Raw genomic sequence first — 20,177 nt, 5'->3', positions numbered from 1 at the left:
TCTCCCATTCGGCAGCAAGGTGCTTTCTTTGCTTCATGTCATTATTTAGGCAATGGAGCTTCTATGATACAGATTGCTAACTGCAGCTCTTTTACTATATTCATTAAGCACTTTATAATTACAAGAAATTCAAACATTAGTTTATAAGTAAAAAGTTGCCTTTATTTACTATTTTAGGATTATCAAAATTAAGTGGCCATTAAGGTCAAAATAGGGAATAGGAAAGACAAAACAGAGCCGAGGTGGTGCAGTGGTTAGAGTGCAGTACTGCAGCCACTTCAGCTGACTGTTAGCTGCAGTTCGGCGGTTCAAATCTCACCGGCTCAGGGTTGACTCAGCCTTCCATCCTTCCGAGGTGGGTAAAATGAGGATCCAGACTGTGGGGGCAATATGCTAACTCTGTAAACCGCTTAGAGAGGGCTGAAAGCCCTATGAAGCGGTATATAAATCTAACTGCTATTGCTAAAAATCTAACTGCTATTGCTAAAACATCTATGCCAAAAAAAGCTTTATGTAATTTAAATTAATTAAATAGAGTTAACTTTATAGAAGTACCCTGGGTTAGGGTTAATAACATAAAGATTTACTGATTTTAGCATTATGTAAAACAGGAGTCCCCAATCCCCTGGCCACAGCTCACTACTGGGCCTTGAGCCATTCAGAACTGGGCTGAGGAAGTGGCGAGTTAACGTGCACGTACATCCCCACTTGCACAAGTAGCGGGTGAGTGCATTCACACTTGTGAGTGTGGAACCAACACCAACACCCCCGCTCGCCAGTCTACAAAGTTGGAAAGGTTGAGAAATCTGGTGTAGAATATTAATATGCTCGCTAGTTGCTCCTATAAGCTCTTATAAAATGCATTCAGCATTTCAAATTACATAATCATCTCTCTCTGTATATAAATGCTGTGTGTGTGTGTGTGCGTGTCCGTCCATCCATCCTCCAGCATAACTCTGGAATGCCTCAAGCAATTTCAGCCAAACTTGGTACACAGATGACTTACTCTCTGGAGAGTAGGGGGGGGGGGAGAGAGACACCCCTAACAATCCGGGGGGGGGGGTGTTATTCTGTTAAGATACAGTTGTGCTGTATTGCTGTACTGGCTTCTACTGTACAGTGCAGTGGAGTTGCCATGGTAACAGCTTCACAGTATTCCACAAGGAGGCTTCCTCTGGTAAGGGGGAAAATCCAACATTAGAAATTATGTTTGGTCTGGACATTTTCTCCCTCTAAATAAATACCCGGGCAACACCGGGTTATCGGCTAGTAATTACATAAATAAGAATAATATTTTTTTACCATCTAAATGTATGCCTTCCTATTGTTATGTATTCAAATCATAGAATTGCAATCCACATACATATAGAATGAACTTCTAAATCTTGTACTAGTAAACTTTCTCTTGCCATCAATGATTTTCCTGGCTTTGGGTAGATAATAAAATATGAAATCAATGCAGTAGTCTCTTGGGGTGCCCAAATAAAGATTAAGTATTACTTTTTTTAAAATCACTTTTATCTTTTTAAATAGGGCCAGATCTGGATCAACGGTTTTAACCTGGGCCGTTTCTGGCCAGTTCGTGGCCCCCAGCAAACTCTCTTTGTGCCTGGCTTTCTCCTCAGTACCTCAGTACTCAACACTATTGTAGTGCTGGAACTGCAGAATGCACCATCAAACCCAAAGGTACTTTTTCTTGACCGTCCCGTTCTCAACAGCACTTCTAGTTTCTCCCTAAAAGACATGAAAAAACTGGAAGTACTATCCAATTATGACATTGCTGAAACCCATGGCAAAAGAAATGTAGTTGAAATCACTGTCTTGTAAGAATCAAACGAATAAAGTATCGGACTGTAGCTTAAGCTCTAATGAACAAACTATGTAAACCACTGTTATTTGGAGATCAAGGGTCTACCTTGATTCTTAAGACATCTATTGCCGCTTGTGAAAGTACTGAGATAATCAAATAGCATTAGGTTAAAAAAAAAACGGGCTCAAGGATTCTTCCATTTTTTTATCTATGATCTTTGTTCAGTTATTCCTTAATATAACTTTCTGTAACCACCAGAGCAAAAATGTATTACAATTCTTAACTTACAGAACTCCCAATCAGCAGTTAATTCCAGTGAGGCAGGCCCCAAATATCTGGGAAGAAAAATTGCTCTTTTTAACCAATTCCTAAATAATCTAGTTTAAAATTGAAAAAACTACAGTCTTACAAAGAAGTTCATTTCTCAAATAACAGCAGTCCATTTTAGCTTCCTATGAAGTACTTGGAAACAATTACTTGTGACTTCCCTCTTATGCTTAATATTTCACCACTCCAAAGTGACAACAGACAATAGAGGTGGGATTTCTGTTGTAGTCCCTTGATGCCAAAGCAAAACCTTCAGCTAGGATGGAGCAGTTTCCCCCCGTCGATGGGCTTGGAGACAATTTGTGGAGCAGAAGGAGAAGTCAAGATAATGGAAAGGAATGCAACCCAGGAGAGATTCCCCACAAAACCAGCAGCGCCTACAGACACAAAAGATGAAAAATCATGTGGTTTTTTTAACACAATATTTCTTAGGAAGTCCCCACCCTACCAAAATACCTGGTATTGGTCAAAGATGCACCAGCGTCTTTTAATTGGGAAGCAAATCTCCTCTCAGCCATCAGAGCACGCTAGGATGAAAATAAACAATTAGGAAAAGGTCACTGTATAGAAAAAGAATGGGTTCCATCTTTCTGTATGAAGTTCAATACGTAAACAGTCACAAAATGTTGATGGAAGAATTTGGACAACATGTCAAACTATAAAAGAACGTCTTACATCTCGAATCTACCAGAATCTATTGGATTTATAAGGCTACCCAACACAATATAACTAGGAGTAACACACAACATAAAAGCAATAAACTAAAAGAACTATATAACACTAACATACATAATTTATCAATATAAAATGGCAACTAAGTACAATAAAAAACAATCAAAAAGTAACTTGTGTATGGAAAAAGCCTCTCCTAGGGTGAGTGGGGGATTGTTTCAGAGCACAAAGGAAGCCATCCAAAGGCATGCTTACAATATTAGTTTCCGAAAGGTGGCAAGATTTAAGAGGGAACCTGGGGCATGCTCTATGGGAGTGTGTGGAGTGGGGGGTGGGGTGTTCTTTGGAGAAGGTAGTTCTGCAAGTTTACTTACTACCAGGCCGTGTAGAGCTTTAAAAGTGATAAGCAGAACCCTGAATCCTGTTGAATCTTCTTGGAAGGCAAAAGAACTTACAGTGTAGCAATGTTACATGGGTGTAACAAACTATTGGGGGCAATATGCTGACTCTGTCATAGTGTAAAGCACTATGGGGTGCTATATAAAATATAAGTCTAGGTGCTATTGCTATATTGCAGCAGAACATTTCAGTAAACACAAGAACGAAAACTGCTATCACTTTTTAAGCCACTTTAAGCTCTGACCTTCTCACGATCACTGAGCAGGGCAAACCGCCTTTTCTCTTCCTGTTCTTGCTCCAGAAGTAATTGTGCTTCACGGTCTTCTCGTTCTCGCTGCTTCCGTAGGGCTTTCTGTGCTCGTCGGCGTTCTGCTTGTCTGGCTTCCATTTCTGCAGTTAGAGGGCCAGGCACCTGTGGTTATATTGCATATGTGAATCAAGTAGAACAGGAGGATATCCCAATTAAAAAAAAAGATCCTAAAGAAAACATTAATCATCTCCTGTGCACTGCTTGGAGAATCTAAGCATGGGTTAACTTTTGTCCATTTGCCTTGAGACTGAGTTAGCAAAGCATTGGCCACACCTCCTTCATTAATGAACAACCAATGGGTGGCATTTTAGCTGATGGATGTCAACTCCCATCATTCCTCCCTAAGTTGGTAAAGACATTGTTTCCACTCACCTGAGCTCGGGTGTAATCGTATCTATCTGGCTGTTCACCCATGAATCTACGGAATTCATTACGGGTTTGCTTGTTGGTAGACACACAGTATGGAGGCTGTTCTTTTCTGTCCCTGGAGTGTAAAGCAGTGGGTGCTTTATAAAACAAAAATCATAGAACGCTTACAAGAAGGAGCACCTTCAAGATAATCATTGCTCAGACAAAAAGATGGGGAAACCTTTCCAGCTATGAAATAGGACAACTCTCTTCTAGTTTGTTACTTGGGAGACTTAAACCTCCATGTAAATATGCCAAAACAATTTTGAATACCTTGGCTCTTGTAAAGTATTAATTTCTTACATTTATGAAAATTCCTGACCCATAATGACTGGAAGGGAAACTAAGACACTGGCAGAGATGTGATAGAAGAACTTAATTGTTGCTTATCTCAGCTGCTTATTGCTAAATTTGCAAGTGAGATCCTATGCAGAGACTAAATACAGTTCAAGACTGGGGATAACTCAGGCCTCAATATATCCCTCTCCTGATGGACATTACCTGATGGCAGGGTCAGCCCCACTCTCCAACAAGAGCCGCACAACTGCAGTTCTTCCTGCTGCTGCTGCCACATGCAAAACAGTCCAGCCACTCTCATCCAGGGGTGTGTTGAGCAACTGTTTTGTGACTTTATCGCTGCACTCACTGTTATCAGTTGTATTATCAGCCATTCCCAGAAGATGCTGTAGGGCTCCGATGTCTCCCATTTTACATGCTGTAAATAAGGCATCTTGCACAGTTGTGCTGGGAGCATCTGGGAGGAAGTGAAAGGTGTATTCAGGTGCATTTGAGATTATTATTTGGAAAGATGAGATGCTTGGAGTTTATGGAGCTGCCCATCCCATAAAAAGGGCTTCTGGGCAGCTAACACAATAAAAACATCAGTACAAAACAATATACAACAACCCACACCCAATCCAAAAGCATCTAGCCACAGATCCAACCTGTCAGCACAGAATCATAGTTACATTAGAATAAAGGCCAAGATGGCCAGTTGGAAGACTATAATGTACATTCCACAGGTTCCCAAACTCACCTTGAGACTCTTGCTGTTCTTGGACCTCAGTTGACTCTGGTCCTCTATATACTGAGGTACTGGGTGCAACACTTCCTGAAGTCTCCATGTTAGACTCTGTTTCAGAACACATAGTGGAAGATTCCCTGATTTTAATCAGTCTTCTTAAATCCTTGCCTAATATTTTAGCACCAGTAGGACTTAAAAACAGTTGATATTATACCTGAGATTTGCTAACCTGCAAATTCTAACTTTCCTCATCACTAGCCATGTTGGCTGGGAAATCAAGAACTGCAGTTCAGCAGAGGTATATTGGGTTTCTATTTTTTTGGGTATTGTTGACAAGAGGAATTGCTGCGATTATTGTTTAATGTTGTATGGCGTTGACTATGCACAGTATATATGTGAGTGTATGAAAATGAAAAAATGGAAAATAAAAAACATCTCCAAAAAAAAAGAAAAAAAAGAACTGCAGTTCAGCAACCTCTGAAGGCCACATTGTATCTCCTACTATAGACGCCTCAGATGATGTTTCAAGACACCACCAACCTCTTACAGACTATTTGCCCAGAACCTATAGTTCATTGGCTCCTTGTCTTGGTATGCAAGACTATAAATAAAGGAGGATCTGCCAAAAAAGTCAATCTAGTCCTATAGTCCTGCTTGCTATCCTTGAAGATCATTCCACAAAGCAATAAACCTAATAGATATGCTAAAAGTAGGGTCATTATTTCAATGTCTTACTTGGCGGTGTCTTGGGTTTCCTCCTCCTCTTTTTGCGATTCTGTTTTGGTGTCACCTCAAATTCACGTAAATCTAATAAATTTAGTGTCTCCTCCACCAGTTCCAGATTTTCTTTCCCCACTTCTTCATCTTCTTCCTCCTCTATCTTTGCTACAGAGACTGTAAAAAAAAAAAGAGCATAGCTCAGTCTTCTCATTTCCAGATGAAATTGGGGAGAGAGGGAAGAGAAAGAACTGGTTACATTTGTTGTTTCATATTATCCACCTGTATGCCATCAGTTATTAGTAAAGTCTGCTATGCTATAAACATGAACCAATTGCCAAGCATCTGAATTTTGATCACGTGACCATGGGGATGCTGCAAAAGTCGTGTGAAAAGTGGTCATAGGTCACTTTTTTCAGTGTAATTTTGAATGGTCACTAAATGAACTGTTGTAAGTCGAGTATTACCTGTACTCTCTTCGTTCTGTATACACCAGAAGTCAGAAAGAAAGGATATAGAAGATATCTACACTCACCAGGAAGGGTGACAGAATAGGAATAACGATGTATTCCTTCAGCTTCAAAATGGCTGCCCTCCTCACTAGTGCCAGAAGGCTGTGTAGATGCTTCATCCTTACGAGCTGCTTTTTTCCAGGTCTTCTGAGAACTAGTCAGATCTGCCACTGTTGTATTATTTCCTATTAAAAAAAAATCAGAATGTAATTTTAATTTACTTGTTTCTTTCCCCTTAAAATGCTCAAATTGAGATTACACTTCCAAAAGCACCTCCATGGCATAGTTTTGGGCTAAATTTCTAAAATAGAATGGAAAACTTACAAGAGCAGGACAGAACAGAACTCTGATATGCTAGGATAAGACTAAAAAAACTACTTGCAAAGCTTTTAGGGCGCAGTTACAAGTATTTGGGTTGTGCTGAAGGGAATAAAGAAAGAAATCATTCCAGAGAAAGTTTAATTATTTGACTGGCACTGCATTACAGACCTAAAAAATTATCTTTCAAGTGCTAAAAGTCAAGCCAAGAACAGAGAAAAATTAAATGACAGCTCACCATATACCAGCAGACTACTTAAAGTCCCATGGACCCGTTCCACCTCACGAAAGGTGGCTCTTCGAGTGCTGAAAGGAATACGCCGGATACGTGGGTCACCTCGCAGAAGAGGGCCATGCTTGCTGCTAAAGAAGAGAGCTTGGTTATTGTGTGGAGCACGAAGGAAGATGCACTCTGCTTCTTTTAAATAATTTGTCCAGCTCATTAGCAGCTCCTGTATCTCCTGCAGAAAAATATAATAAGAATAACTCATCCACAATATTCAATATTTGTGTGAGCCAGTTTAGCAGCAGGGTACTACAATAAGTCCTGGTTTGCAGCTTAAATACAAAATGTGATTCGAGAGATCCAGGTATCTTCTTCTCCCACAGAACCTTTTTTAACATCAGAGAGGGAATTATAATGGTCTGTGACAATGATCTTGTAAGCAGGAGAAAGAGCCGTAACCTAAACAACAATTATGCAAGAGGGATCATAGCCCACAGGAAGAAAAAGGGCGTATGGGAGGGGTCTCAGAAGGGAACCTCCCTAGTTTTCTGGTAAGTTAGAGGGGAGAAAAGTACCTTCAGACCTGCAAGATTCTGTTACTGTAACCTTACAATAAAGCTAGAGCTAGTACTGACGGTTTGTGCTTCTTGCCTGGACTATCTCGAAAGGCTGACAGGAATGCAGACACAGTTCTAGCAGAAAGCTTATTGATATGCAGAAACTGCAGAAAGATGAATCCGTGTAGCTAAGCTATAATGATCCTTCATTACTTGGTTATGCACATATCACTAATAAGAATCTAGACAGGCCCAGAGATTATTTTTTTCTCCATGAAGGCCTGGGCAATGTCACTCTGAAATAGGGCCATACGAAGGATCCGAGACCTCTTGAAACCTCTCATTTTGCGGGTTCCCTCTTGGCTGCAGACTTACTTTAAGGAGAGCAGTCTCATTGTAGCGCCGTAATGAGGCGCCAGCAGATTTTGGCATTGTGCCCTGAGCATCTCTCATTCCTTGGGCTGTACCTCGTCGAGCTCGCACCGTGTACCGATGGAAAGTTTTGTGTGCCAATATCTCATTCCTGGGAACAGAGAGAGTATAAGCTTTTAGCAGAAGTAAATACTTAGTACCATTAAGAAACTACACAATGGAATGAATTCAAGTTCTAGCTCTCAGAGAGAGAGACAGACAGACATCTTCCTTTGTTACACAAATGTGTAAAATATCCAAATATACCATTCCCTCATTCATCAATTCTCATGTAAATTGCCATGACATCAACATCAGTACTAGTCTGGAAATTTATGCTATTTTCCCACATTTTATCAGAGACAACCTGCAATGAAATAAGAGACAGCTTAATAAGAGGCACAGTGGCATCTTCTCTATTACAGAAGCTTGGTAGATTCTGTCTTCTTTTAATAATTTAATCCCTCTCTGCTAACGTATACAAACATTTGTAACATTTGCCTGAAGGAAATAGATACCATACAGTATCTTAGATGAATTCCAATTGTTGGATCTAAGCAAAAAAGGAATGAATTATAACTCAGTGTTCCTGTATATATGTGTGGATGTACAGACACACACACACGCAAAACAACTTTTAGAGATTTTTTTTTACTACAAAATGTTGCATTTAAAAGAAAAAGAATATGTATGGTCCTATAGTTCAAGCTAATTACATGTAGTATACATGTAGAATTCTCTTATCTAATCAAAATTTTAAAATGACTTCTGAAATCCCAGGTCACAGGGAGTGAAACTGGGTTTCATGTTAATTGATTTAATCCCCAAGAGGAATGGTATAAGAGTGATAATTACTTCAAGGATTGGGGTGAGTGGGGAGAAGGATTCCTCCATCCAGGGAGTATTCTCATATACTGTATGCTGCTTGCCTGAGGAATCTCCTTTCTTTTTATCACCCTTTTGCTTCAAAAAAAGCTAAGCCAGTGTTCATAATATGCATATGGAGTACAGATTTGGCTGTCTAACTGTCTGTCTGTCTGTCTGTTTCCATCCATCCATTTATCCCTCCATCCATCCCCTCAATAAACTGTAGTGCATGATTTATACTGGTAGAACAAGCCAAATAACCTAAGCAAAAATTAAAACAAGAATGCTTTAGTGTTAGGTATGCGCAAGGCCATAGTGTCGTTCAGCCTTCTAACTTCTGATTTACAGTGCAGAGAAGACCCACCCTTCCCATAACAGCAAAACCCTCTATTTCTTACCCCTGAAAAACCGCTCCGGCAAAGTGACCTCCACCCGCCATCAGGATAACCCAGGAGGTTTGGGGGTTCTGCCTCTGAAGGGAAGCCACTAGATTTGCAGGCTCTTCCAAACTGCCCTGGAGATACAGCAACCTCTTCAGTTAGTGAAAGGTTAAACTAAACACCACACACACACACACACACACACACACATACATCTGAAAACTGATTGGGATCTTTAGGATATTCTTGGCCTGCAGAAAAATGGCAGTTGCTCTTACCTGAACTGCATGTTTAAAGGAAGGTGTGGGAGGAGTAACACATGGGTATTAACCCAGCCCTTTTGCCCTGGAGACTGAGGTAATCTTTTGAGGCCACACCTCTGCTCCTCCTTCTGCTCTCCCAGATTAACCAATGGTCGTAGCAGAGCCCTGGAAGGAAGGAACAACAGAACAAGGCAAGCACACATCCTTCCTATTGGCCCTGACTGACCACTGAGCTAACTCAGGCACCTGGCGCGGGGTACCCTAAACAAGGGGGGAAGTGACTCCTCCCACACCTTCCTTTAAACATGCAGTTCAGGTAAGACCAACTGCCAGTTTCCAAGGTGAGGCGTGGGAGGAGTAACACATGGGACATACCAAAGCTAGATGTCCTAGGGAGGGATCAATGGGCCTGAGCCCCTTGAGTCTAGGACTCCCTGCAGAACCCTCCTACCAAAGGCTGCCTCCGCGGAGGCGTAGGCATCTAGACGGTAATGCCTAATGAACGGTGAAGGAGACGCCCAGGCGGCAGCCTGGCAGATCTCCTCTATGGGAGCCTGGGTGGCCCAGGCTGCTGAGGTGGCCGCACTTCTGGTGGAGTGCACTGTGATGCCCTCTGGGACCTGAATTCCCCATACCTCATAGGCCTGTGAGATGACTGCCCTGATCCACCTGCTAATGGCGGTCGGGGAAACCTTGGCACCTCTGGTGGACGGTTGATATGAAACGAGGAGGGCTTCTGTATGTCTGAATGGTGCCATTCGTTTCAGGTATATGCGTAAGGGTCTTCTGACATCCAACTTGTGCCAAGATCTTTCCCTATCCCTAGAGGGCTGCAGATAGAAGTCCGGCAGAACAATCTCTAGAGCCCTATGGAAGGGAGAGTTGACCTTGGGCATGAATGCGGGGTCCAATCTGAGGATGACCCAGTTCTCTAGGAAGGTGCAGAGGCCTGCTTTGCTGGACAGAGCGTTGATCTCAGAAACTCTCCTGGCTGAGGTGATGGCAACCAGGAATACAACCTTAAGGGTCAGAAATTGTAGGGAAACTTCCCTCAAAGGCTCGAAAGGTGCCTCCGTCAATGCCTGGAAGACCATGGATAGGTCCCAGGTGGGGAATCGATGGACCACTGGGGGTTTCAGATTCACCGCTCCCTTAAAGAAACGCCTGAGGACCGGATGTTGGGACAAAGGTGGAGCGTCCCCCCCTCCCCCGAATGGTGGAAAGGGCAGAAACCTGTCTTCTAAGGGTGCTGGGGGCCAGGCCCTTCTCCAGGCCTTCCTGTAGGAAGTCCAGGACCTGGGCGACTGAGGCCGATGCAGGTTGAATGTCCTTTGTCTTACACCAGTCAGCAAAGTCCACCCAGGAGGCGTTGTAGATACGGGTAGTAGATTGCCTCCTGGACGCCTCGACGGTCCTAATGACCTTTGAGGAATAATGGGCCCCTCTCAGCTGTTCCCGCTCAATCGCCAGATGGTCAGATGGAGCCACTCCGGATCCGGATGCTCCAGAGACCCCTGGTGTAGGGACATCTCCCCTGGGGGGATCCTCCAGTGGGGAGCTGAGGACAGCTCCACCAAGTCTGCTAGCCAGGGGCAGCGTGGCCAGAAGGGGGCCACTAGAATCATCTCTGCACCCTCTGACACGAGCCTTTTCAGAACCCCGGGAATGAGGAGAAGAGGGGGAAAGGCGTAAAGTAGACCTGGTGGCCATCTGCAGCAGAGGGCGTCCATGGCTCCTTTGGAAGGGAACGTCGCTACGAAGTTGGGCAGCTTTGGCGTTCGCTGGGGTTGCGAAGAGATCCAGTTGCCCGAACCTTTTGCAGATCCACTGGAAGACGCTGGGATGGAGCTGCCATTCTCCATTGTTGACTGTCTCCCTGCTGAGCCAATCCGCTTGCTGGTTCTCCGTCCCAGAGATGTGTTCCGCTCTGATGGACTGGAGATGCCTCTCTGCCAAGTTTCCTAACCGGAGGGCCTCGTCACGGAGGGTCTTGGAGTGGGTGCCCCCTTGCCTTTTCACATGGGCCTTGGCTGCCACATTGTCTGTCAGGACCAGGACGTGGTGACCGGTAACCGTGGTCTTGAAGTGTCGTAGGGCCAGGTGGATGGCCCTGAGCTCCAACCAGTTTATGTTGTGGCGCAGATCTGTTGCAGTCCAGCGGCCCTGAGCTATCTGAGCCTCCAGGTGTGCTCCCCAGCCGAACTGGCTTGCGTCCGTCATGAGTACCTTCCTCGCTGGTTCCTTGAAGAGGGATCCCTTGTCCAGTGCTGGGGTCAACCACCAACGGAGCAAGAGCAATACCTGGGGCGACACTCGAACCTTGAACCTGGCATCGCTCATCCCCGCCTTCTGGTATGGAAGCAGGAACCACTGAAGCTCTCTGGCGTGTAGGCGAGCCCAAGGCACAATCCCTATACAAGAAATGAATTTCCCAAGGAGCCTGGAAAGAAGAACTACAGGGACAGAGCGTAATTTACGAACTTCATGAATCAGCTGTACAATGCTGTCCTTTCGCTCCTGGGGGAGGAAAACCTCCCCCGACCCTGAATCTATAATAGATCCGAGGTGTTGGAGACTGGTGGATGGGACCAGTTGGCTCTTCTCTAGGTTGATAGAGAATCCCAGGGACCTGAGAGCGTCGATGGTGGTCCCCAGGTCCTGCCTTGCTGTGGCTGGGGACCTGGCTAGGACGAGGATGTCATCTAGGTAACAAAACAATCTGACTGGGAAGGAGCGCAGGTGACCTGCGCCTGCGGCCAGCACCTTGGTAAAGGTCCTGGGGGCTGAGGCCAGCCTGAAGGGTAGGGCTCTATATTGAAAGTGATTGCCTTCATGGGAAAACCTAAGGAACCTGCAATGTTCCGGGGCAATTCTGATGTGCAGGTAGGCCTCCGTGAGATCGATGGAGGCCATGAGGTCACCCTGTCGGATGCCCTCTAGGATGGATTTCAGAGAAGCCATCTTGAACCTATGGTAGACCACCCTGGAATTGAGCCATTTAAGATCCAGGATGGCTCTCCACTCCCCTGAACTCTTAGGAACCAGAAACAGGTTCAAATAGAATCCGGAACTTCTCTCCCCCTCTGGGACCTTCTCAATGGCCCTGATATCTAGTAGGTGTTTGATGGCCTTAGCCTTAAGGGCCCGTTTGGCCGGATCAGCAGAGGAGGCGAAGGTGCGGAACCTGTTAGGGGATTGCGAACGGAACTCCAGCCATAACCCGAGCTTAACAGTCTGGAGGACCCATTCGTCTGAGGTGATGTGCTCCCAGGCATCCGCGAAAAGGGAGAGGCGACTGCCAATGGGGTGATCCATGAATGGATCACTTGAACCTGCAGAATGGGCGACCGCCCCCTCCTCAAAAGGGCCACTTGCCCCTGAATCTGTCCCTAGAAAACAGTCTATCCCCTTGTCTGTGAAACCTGGGGGTCTGGTACCTGTGACTCTGGGCGTCGGAATCAGGCTTGCGGTAGGATGTTCTCCTGGGGTAGGGAGTGTGTCGATGATCCGACCGTCTGGACGTGGTTGGGAGAACCTTCTTGTTTTTGTCCTCCACCAGAAGAGGATCCAGCGCGGCACCAAATAGCTTGTCCCCGGCGTAGTCTGCTCCTGCTAGGTGCCATTTGGCTCGGGACTCCGCCTACCAGTGGCGCAACCACAGCAAGCGCCTGGACACTACGGAGAAAGATAAGGCCCACGACGCATACTTAACTGCATCCAGGGTGGTGTCAGCTGAGAATTGCGTGGCTGCCAGCACCTTCGAGATGTCCTGCAGCAGTCGTACCTCCGTGGCCAGTGTTCCGTCTCTCATTTATTCCAGCCACAGCACAGTGGATCTGTTGAAAAAGGATGCAGAAGCGGCCGCCCTAAGGCCCAGGTTATTGCATGAAAAGTTTTACGCAAAACGGTCTCTGCCTTCTAATCCTCTGCTTTAAGGCAGTTTGCAATGTCTCCCATCACCACGGTTGAGGCTGAGGGTAGAGTGGTGATCAGGTTGTCCACCTCCCGGAACTGGAGTGCCTGGGCAAAGGTAGGGTTGAGGTTATAAAATCTCTGCTCATTGCCCCCCAGATTGGGAAACGATCCTGGTTTAACCCACTGGGATTTTAGAACCTCCAGGAACATCTCTGGAGTGGGAATCTCCTCCTCCTCTACCAGAGGTCTATGGAAGGGACCTTTCTTGCTACTCTTGGTGGTGCTAGGCGTGGCAATGTCCGGCCTGGGGTCTGGTGGGGGATACAGGTCTGCAGTGATCCTGGCCTTCCGGAGTAGGGAACTAAATAAGGAGGGGGGAAAAAGGCCTGTGATGTTGGGGGCCTCTGTAGACTGGGCATCTTCATCCTCAGAAAACCCCACCTCCTTCAGCTCCCCTTCTTCTAAATCTGAGGCTTCACTGGCAGTGGAGGGAGAAGGGGACCTGGGCTCTCTGGCAGCAGAGGCTCTGGGAAGAGTTGATGATCCCTGGGCTGGTCCCGGGAAGATCTATGTTGGGAGCCCTGGGACTGGAGCTGCATCCCAGAGGCCATCACTTGAGCTAAGGCCCTGGCTAAAACCTCCGGAAAACTCTCAGGCAGTTCTGGGAGGGCAGGGCGGAGCTCTGGAGGTTGCAGGTGATCCCTTGCCTCTGGCGAATTTGGTGCCAGCCTGTGCCTAGCTGGGCTGGAAACCCTGCGACCAAAGGGGTCCCCCCTCGTCTCAGAAGCATGGGCAGGCGAAAGGGGGGGCGAAATAGAGCTGTGCCTTCTGCCTGAGCTCCTGGGGGAGCCAGGGGAGGTCGCCTGGGCCACTGCCAGCCTAGGGAGCCTGCGGGGGGAGCGTGACCTGGAAGGCGATGGGCTGATGGTTGCCCTAAATCTCCTAGTGGAGGCTCTGGTAACTCTGCCCCCTTTAGAATGGGTCTCCTTAGTGGATGCCCTGGGGGTGCCTTTCCTGGCGGGAGACCTCCCTCTGGTGGCCTGGGAGGCTCCCTTGGAAGTCCCTTCTGCTGGATCTGGGTCGCCTAGGAATCTCGGCCCAGCACCCCCGCTCCTCGCCGCGTCCGCCATGCACTTACAATTACGTCACTCACCCCTCCTCGCTTTCTGCCGGCTCAGCTGTTTAGCGCAATGCTATTCTGCTCGTGCTTCTTCCTCCAGCTGGCAACCCACGGCTCGAACGCCGGCTCATGCCGAAATCCAGGCCCCTCTGTGGATCACCGGCAGAGTGGGGGCCGCTCTAGGCCTCTTCTGGCCTTCTCAGTGCCTCTTGAGTGCTCCCGGCTACCGTAGATGGTTGCCGGTCACGCGCTCACCCACGTGCTCAAGATGGCGATTCAAGATGGCGACCGCCAACCTGCGGCCCGAGCCTCTCTGAAGCTGGAGAACGTTGGGGCGATCCCCTGCGGATCCCCAGTCCTCCAGAGTCCTAGCCGAAGGCCTCTCCACACACTCCGATCGGTGCGGAGGCTTCCTCCCCTCTTACGCAACCGTCCGTCTGCTTGGGGAGCGCACGCGTGCTAACAAGGCAGCAAGGCTTTTGCTAGCAGTGCAGAGCACATTCGAGGAGAGATGCAGCGATCGGAGCTTCTTGGTAAGAGAGAAAAAATGCTAGAAGAAAAAAGCTTACACACAAAAAAAAACCTAGTCTTCGTAGGTGAGGGAGAGTCAGGAAAACACTCATTCTGGATTGGAGACTGAGGTTAATCTGGGAGAGAAGAAGGAGGATCAGAGGTGTCGCCTCAAAAGATTACCTCAGTCTCCAGGGCAAAACGGCTGGGTTAATACCCATGTGTTACTCCTCCCACACCTCACCTTGGAAACTGTTAAGGTTTTTATGTACGATAAGGAAGTTCTGCACTTCCAAGCAACATAATACAAAAGTAAAAAACAGTGATTCCAGAAAGATGTTCTTTTCCACAAAAGAACATGGGAAGTTGGAAAACCACAACCATTCATCCCACAGAAAAAACAATTCTTTCCTAGAAAACTAACCATGAGAAATCATTTCAGAAATAGAAAATTGCAAAGTGGGACAACATGGGACTTGTTTTGTTGAAACATAGCCAGAATGATTTTGAAAGGGCTATTTGGTTCCAAGTTTAAAACAAAACATGTTTTTAGTTCATAAACAGCCCTGTCAGAAATATGCTGGCAAGAAAAATCACAATAAAAAACCTAGTTGCCTCATTTCCCAACTGTTCACACTTATATCAGTGATGAAAAAGTAACATTTTTATTACATTTATTACCTTTATAGGTCTGTAAAACAAAGAAAAGCTGAAGTTATGGTTTCACTGAGTGATCACTTTGCTTAATGATCAAGCTGCCAGTCCTAATCATGGCTGCTAAATTAGGACTACATGTATTCTAATGTATTGCCCACTAGAACTGAAGAGCAACCTCAGGTAGATGAGATAAGAATATTGTTCAGAGACTCAAAATGCTTGGAAGAGAGGCTGCAGCCCATGGAAGCAGAAAACTAGGTGGAAAAAAACAACAGCAGTTAATAATACTGCAGCATACACTGGACTACTTAAAACCTGGACTGGATGTCCAATGTGTTTTGCAGCTGAAAAGCTAAAATGCTATATTTGCTAATGGGCAACTAGTGATTAAAAAAGGAAGAAGCTAGAATAAGACTAATTCGGCTCTTAGCCATAATGTTTTCTGACATGCCTTTGTAGTGTTTAGCAGTACACAGCGAAAGACCGAAATGAGTTGGGCTTCAGAGTTTTTGAACAGTACACGTTGAGACCGTGGATTGCAGTAGCCGATTCCTTTTCTTTCACCGTTCAGACAAGATTGTGATTCAGATTCACTATTTGACTCACAGTCACTGGAATCAGAACCAGAAATACTGGAAACATCATCTGCATACAAGGTAACAGGGAGGGGAAAAAAAGATAACCAAGCTAGAAATATCATCATTGGAAGTTTGTTTGTTTTTTTGCTCTCTCCAAAATCCAAAGAGCTTCTGCTAAAAAATTAATCCATAACGTTAATGCTAGAAGTTTTCCTCCTTAAGATTTCAGTTGGGTAAAAATGACTTTTTGAGCTAAAGCATTAAACATCCCTAATTATCTAGGTTGAAGTTTCACTAAAATCAAATAAAAAGGATTCAAACACTACAATGATAATAGAATATTAAATAATCAAACTGAGTATGAAATGCTAGAATAGAGTACCAAAAAAGAAAGTGCTAGGTTTAGGCATTTATTGAAAATAGTTTTCAATCATAATAATTGATATAGTGTTTAAATATGTATACACAGTTTGGTCTAGTGGTAAAGTCACCCAGCTAGAAACCAGGAGAGTTCTAGTCCCACCTTAAGCATGAAAGCCAGCTGGGTGACTATGTGCCAGTCACTCAACCCAATCCACCTCACAGGATTGTTGTGGGGAAAACAGGAGAAGGAAGGAGCATTATATGTTTGCTGCCTTGAGTTATTTACAAATTAATAGAGGTAGGATAAAAAACAATAAACACATAATTGATGATCACTTTCATTAATCTGTTAATGATTTCTTAGCTGGATTATTAGAATCTTTTTGCTAGGCCAGAAATTAGTTGATTGAAATCATAAGAATTAACAGAATCCTCAAGCAATAATGGTTCTTATCCGTATATTTTTTTTCACCTGCTTGAGTCTTCGCTTCAAATTCTTCTGCTGTGAGCATCTGATGTCCCAACAATCGCTGTTTTAGGTTGAAGCGATGCCAATCTAGCCGATAGTGCTCTTTCTGAATAGAAACAGTAAGTAGTTCAAAAGATTGAACTAAATTTCTTGTGATGAATAGGCAAAAACTCTTAATGAACCTGAAATGCGTCTATGACTTTACACATAGAAACAATTCCCATCAATACATGGCTACCTTTGCAATGATTGGAATAATTTAAAATCCCCAGATTTCACTTGAAGCAAAAGAGAGACTGCTCTTTCGTACAGAAAATACTTGCAGTCATAGCTACCTGTTCATCTCGATTCTCAAACGTCTTTGAGCAAACAGAACAATACATCCGGTCTGATACTTCTAGGATTAATTTAGCTTGCTGGAGTTCCTTGGTTTCTGCAAGAACAGCAAAAAAAGGGCACTTATAACACAAACCTGTGATGAATGTATGTCTTTTAAAAAATTCATTGAAAAAAGGCATAGCACTTCATCAGTCACAGAAAGGAACACATTATATCTGACAGAAATTTATTTATACCAGCCTTAAAACTAAAATGAAAACAGATTTTTTTAAATAAAACCCAATCCTGTCATTTGACTTAATAAGATAAATTCATATACAGGTACTTCTTGACTGATGACCACTCTTGGGATTGGAATTTGGTTATAAGTCATAATGGCCATAATTCAAGTCACCCATGTGATCATATCCGATTTGATAACTGTTTTTATGACAGTTAAGTGAACCATACATTTATAAGCCCAAATCCATTCTCTCAAAATCTGAATTGCACTATTCCCATGTAGCAAACATAAAAACAGATTATTTAAGAGTAATTAATTTTAAATAGTTGCTAGAGAAACACATGTACTAAATTTGTCTACTAATCATGAAGATTTCAGGTGGTAGCTCAGCTTTACTTCTATTTTCTCCGTGTCACTTCTTCTATTTTAATAATCTGAAATGATCAGATGCATTTGCTTTCTATATTCAGCTAACCTTTACAATTAACCTCAGCTCCGTGTAACAACTAAGGAAACCATTCTTTGTTAATATGGTAACTTTATCTTAAAAATAGATGTTCCTACCTAATGTTTTTAACTGGTAGACCAAAAATAGAACAGGAAGAAAATGTAGAAACTCAAGGCTGCCGAGGTTCAGTCACATTGTGGGAAAACATTGGTTTCCTGTTATGTCTAAATGAGGTCATTTACAGAGTTAACTCTAGCAATTTCATTGGCTTTGAGAAAGATGCTTACTACAATACAGATATCTGAGAATTAACCAAGAAGGATCCATTATAACAAACTTTTCCCTGGAACACCACACAGAATTACTCTTTCTGCTATCATTTCAGGACAACACTGGAAATTTCGTATGGATCATGTTCCATTCAACCTATACGTCAAACTATATTGCAACCCACTATATAAGATATGGATTTGGTAATGCTGACCAGTTCAAAGGCTTGTTTTATTAAACATAATCAAATTGTGCCCTAATAAAATTTGGCTAGCTAACTCTAGCATTAATTTTCTGGATTCTAGAGAACCTGTTTAGATAAGCAAACTAAAATGGAAAACACAACCAATTTCAATTTGAAACTGAAGACTTTAAATCTGTCTATGGAGATTTTCAGTCATCCAGGTCATGGTTGTCCCAATCAAAATCAGGTAAACAAGTGGCCATTTGCCAAATCTCCCCACCCACATTGATAACATTTGTTGCTCATAAATTCAGTACCTGGAGCTGCCACAGAAGTGATATCTTCTGTTGATTCAGTGACAAGACAAAGTCCATTCATTAAAGCTGTTTTCTGAACAGCCTCAAACACAGACAAGGTTTCAATAGGTTGCATGATCTGAAAAGATGAACAAAAATCAGCAAATTTCAAGAACAGATGTACAGTAAAGACAATTGTTAATTAAATTCAACAGGAGCTTTTGAAAGTGATGCAAATTACCTCTCTCCCCCTCCAATAGGGAGCAGAAAAGGACAGGAAGAAGCATGCCTACAACTAATAATTTCATTCTTACCTAAATAGGTTAAGCTGCTATTCCCTACTACCTTGATATGGTAGAATGACCTACCATTACTCTCAATGACCCTGAGAATAATGTCAGAATGATCATGAGTTTGGAATTTAGATCTATAAAATGATGGTGCTTAAAATCAACCATCCTTCTTATATTTGATTGCCGGCACAATTGGGAACAGAATTTTCATTGCTGAGCAAGATCGTTGTCAAATGAGTCATGCCTGATTTTAGAAACTTTTTTGCTATGGTTGTTAAGCGAATCAATACAGTTAAGTGAATTGGGCAGTCATGAAGTAACTCCAGCTTCCTCCATTAAGTTTGTTTGTCAGAAGGCAGCTGAGAAAGTCACAAATGGCAATTGCATGACCCCAGGACAATGCATTACATAGCGGTTGCCAAGCACCTCAATTTTGATTACATGACCATGGGGATGCTACAATGGTCGTAAGTATGAGGACCAATTTTAACTCCCTTTTTTAATGCTGTTGTATTGCAAATGGTCACTAAACAAATGTTTATAAGTCAACATACATGTATGTTCCAAGAAAGAACAAGCAATCATCTCAATTAAGAATACCAACAAATTGAAAAAACTGGCAGTTAAAGGATAAGTGAAAAATATTTTACGGTAATAAATAAAAAATAATAAATACTGTAGTCATTTGATCATTGGAGAGCTGTAATAAACACATGGGCTTAAAGGTAGATGTATATACAATACCAAAACTTTTCACACACAGGATTCTAGAATGATACATATTTATAGAGAAAATATACTTTCAAAAGCCACCTTAGAAAATTATATACAACACACACCAGACCAGATACTCATTATTTTAGCTAACATTTCTAAAATACGGAACAAAATGATGTGGCCCAGAGTCTATATATACATCAATTTACTTAAAATTTAAAAGACAAATTGAACAGAACATATGATATGTCAAATGAGTTTCAAAAAAGGTAGGGCATGAAATCAGATGGCTATAACAAGATGAATAATGAAGAGAACAAGAACATTTGAGGAAGTTAATGCTTTTGTGAGTACACCTAGGCCACTAATTGTGTAAGTCATATCAGCATATGCAATGCAATCAGACTAATGGGAGTGCCAGAACACCGTTGAAAAATGCAGATAACACAAATTTGGTTGTGAAAATAAAACCAGGAAGTAAAACATTTGGGTTAATATTAAATAATGTTGAGCAGCATGCTCAGCGAACTTACAGCTGATGGTGAGGTATTGGCTCAAGATTGACTGTGTGGAGATGTAAAAGGGGATTAATCC

At 43.5% G+C, this 20,177-nt stretch overlaps 2 protein-coding genes across 3 annotated transcripts in view; one reads left to right on the top strand and one right to left on the bottom strand.

The window, feature by feature from the left end:
* The window catches only part of GLB1L (galactosidase beta 1 like), an 18,324-nt gene extending 16,468 nt beyond the window's left edge, over positions 1 to 1,856 (top strand). For both annotated transcript variants that reach the window (XM_087713253.1, XM_087713245.1), the window contains exon 16: positions 1,534 to 1,856. In XM_087713253.1, the coding sequence (XP_087569379.1) occupies positions 1,534 to 1,827 (294 nt within the window). In that variant the 3' untranslated portion in view covers positions 1,828 to 1,856. The remainder of the gene's footprint in view (positions 1 to 1,533) is intronic.
* Positions 141 to 20,177, bottom strand: part of ANKZF1 (ankyrin repeat and zinc finger peptidyl tRNA hydrolase 1) — a 20,664-nt gene continuing 627 nt past the window's right edge. The window contains exons 2-17 of the mRNA XM_087713235.1: positions 20,117 to 20,176; positions 18,595 to 18,712; positions 17,149 to 17,246; positions 16,817 to 16,919; positions 15,855 to 16,048; positions 8,957 to 9,072; positions 7,656 to 7,803; positions 6,736 to 6,958; positions 6,203 to 6,364; positions 5,686 to 5,844; positions 4,963 to 5,058; positions 4,428 to 4,680; positions 3,891 to 4,002; positions 3,453 to 3,620; positions 2,594 to 2,664; positions 141 to 2,514 (exon numbers count right to left, since the gene is read on the bottom strand). Coding sequence (XP_087569361.1) covers positions 2,394 to 2,514; positions 2,594 to 2,664; positions 3,453 to 3,620; positions 3,891 to 4,002; positions 4,428 to 4,680; positions 4,963 to 5,058; positions 5,686 to 5,844; positions 6,203 to 6,364; positions 6,736 to 6,958; positions 7,656 to 7,803; positions 8,957 to 9,072; positions 15,855 to 16,048; positions 16,817 to 16,919; positions 17,149 to 17,246; positions 18,595 to 18,709 — 2,139 coding nt within the window. The 5' untranslated portion in view covers positions 18,710 to 18,712; positions 20,117 to 20,176 and the 3' untranslated portion in view covers positions 141 to 2,393. The remainder of the gene's footprint in view (positions 2,515 to 2,593; positions 2,665 to 3,452; positions 3,621 to 3,890; positions 4,003 to 4,427; positions 4,681 to 4,962; positions 5,059 to 5,685; positions 5,845 to 6,202; positions 6,365 to 6,735; positions 6,959 to 7,655; positions 7,804 to 8,956; positions 9,073 to 15,854; positions 16,049 to 16,816; positions 16,920 to 17,148; positions 17,247 to 18,594; positions 18,713 to 20,116; position 20,177) is intronic.

Source organism: Thamnophis sirtalis, unplaced genomic scaffold (assembly GCF_051295495.1).
Source record: "Thamnophis sirtalis isolate CommonGarterSnake01/CBP01778 unplaced genomic scaffold, rThaSir2_p1.2 scaffold_1, whole genome shotgun sequence".
Classification (NCBI taxonomy): domain Eukaryota; kingdom Metazoa; phylum Chordata; class Lepidosauria; order Squamata; family Natricidae; genus Thamnophis; species Thamnophis sirtalis.
Note: the sequence above shows the minus strand (reverse complement) of the source record. Positions and strands in the feature narration are given on the sequence as shown.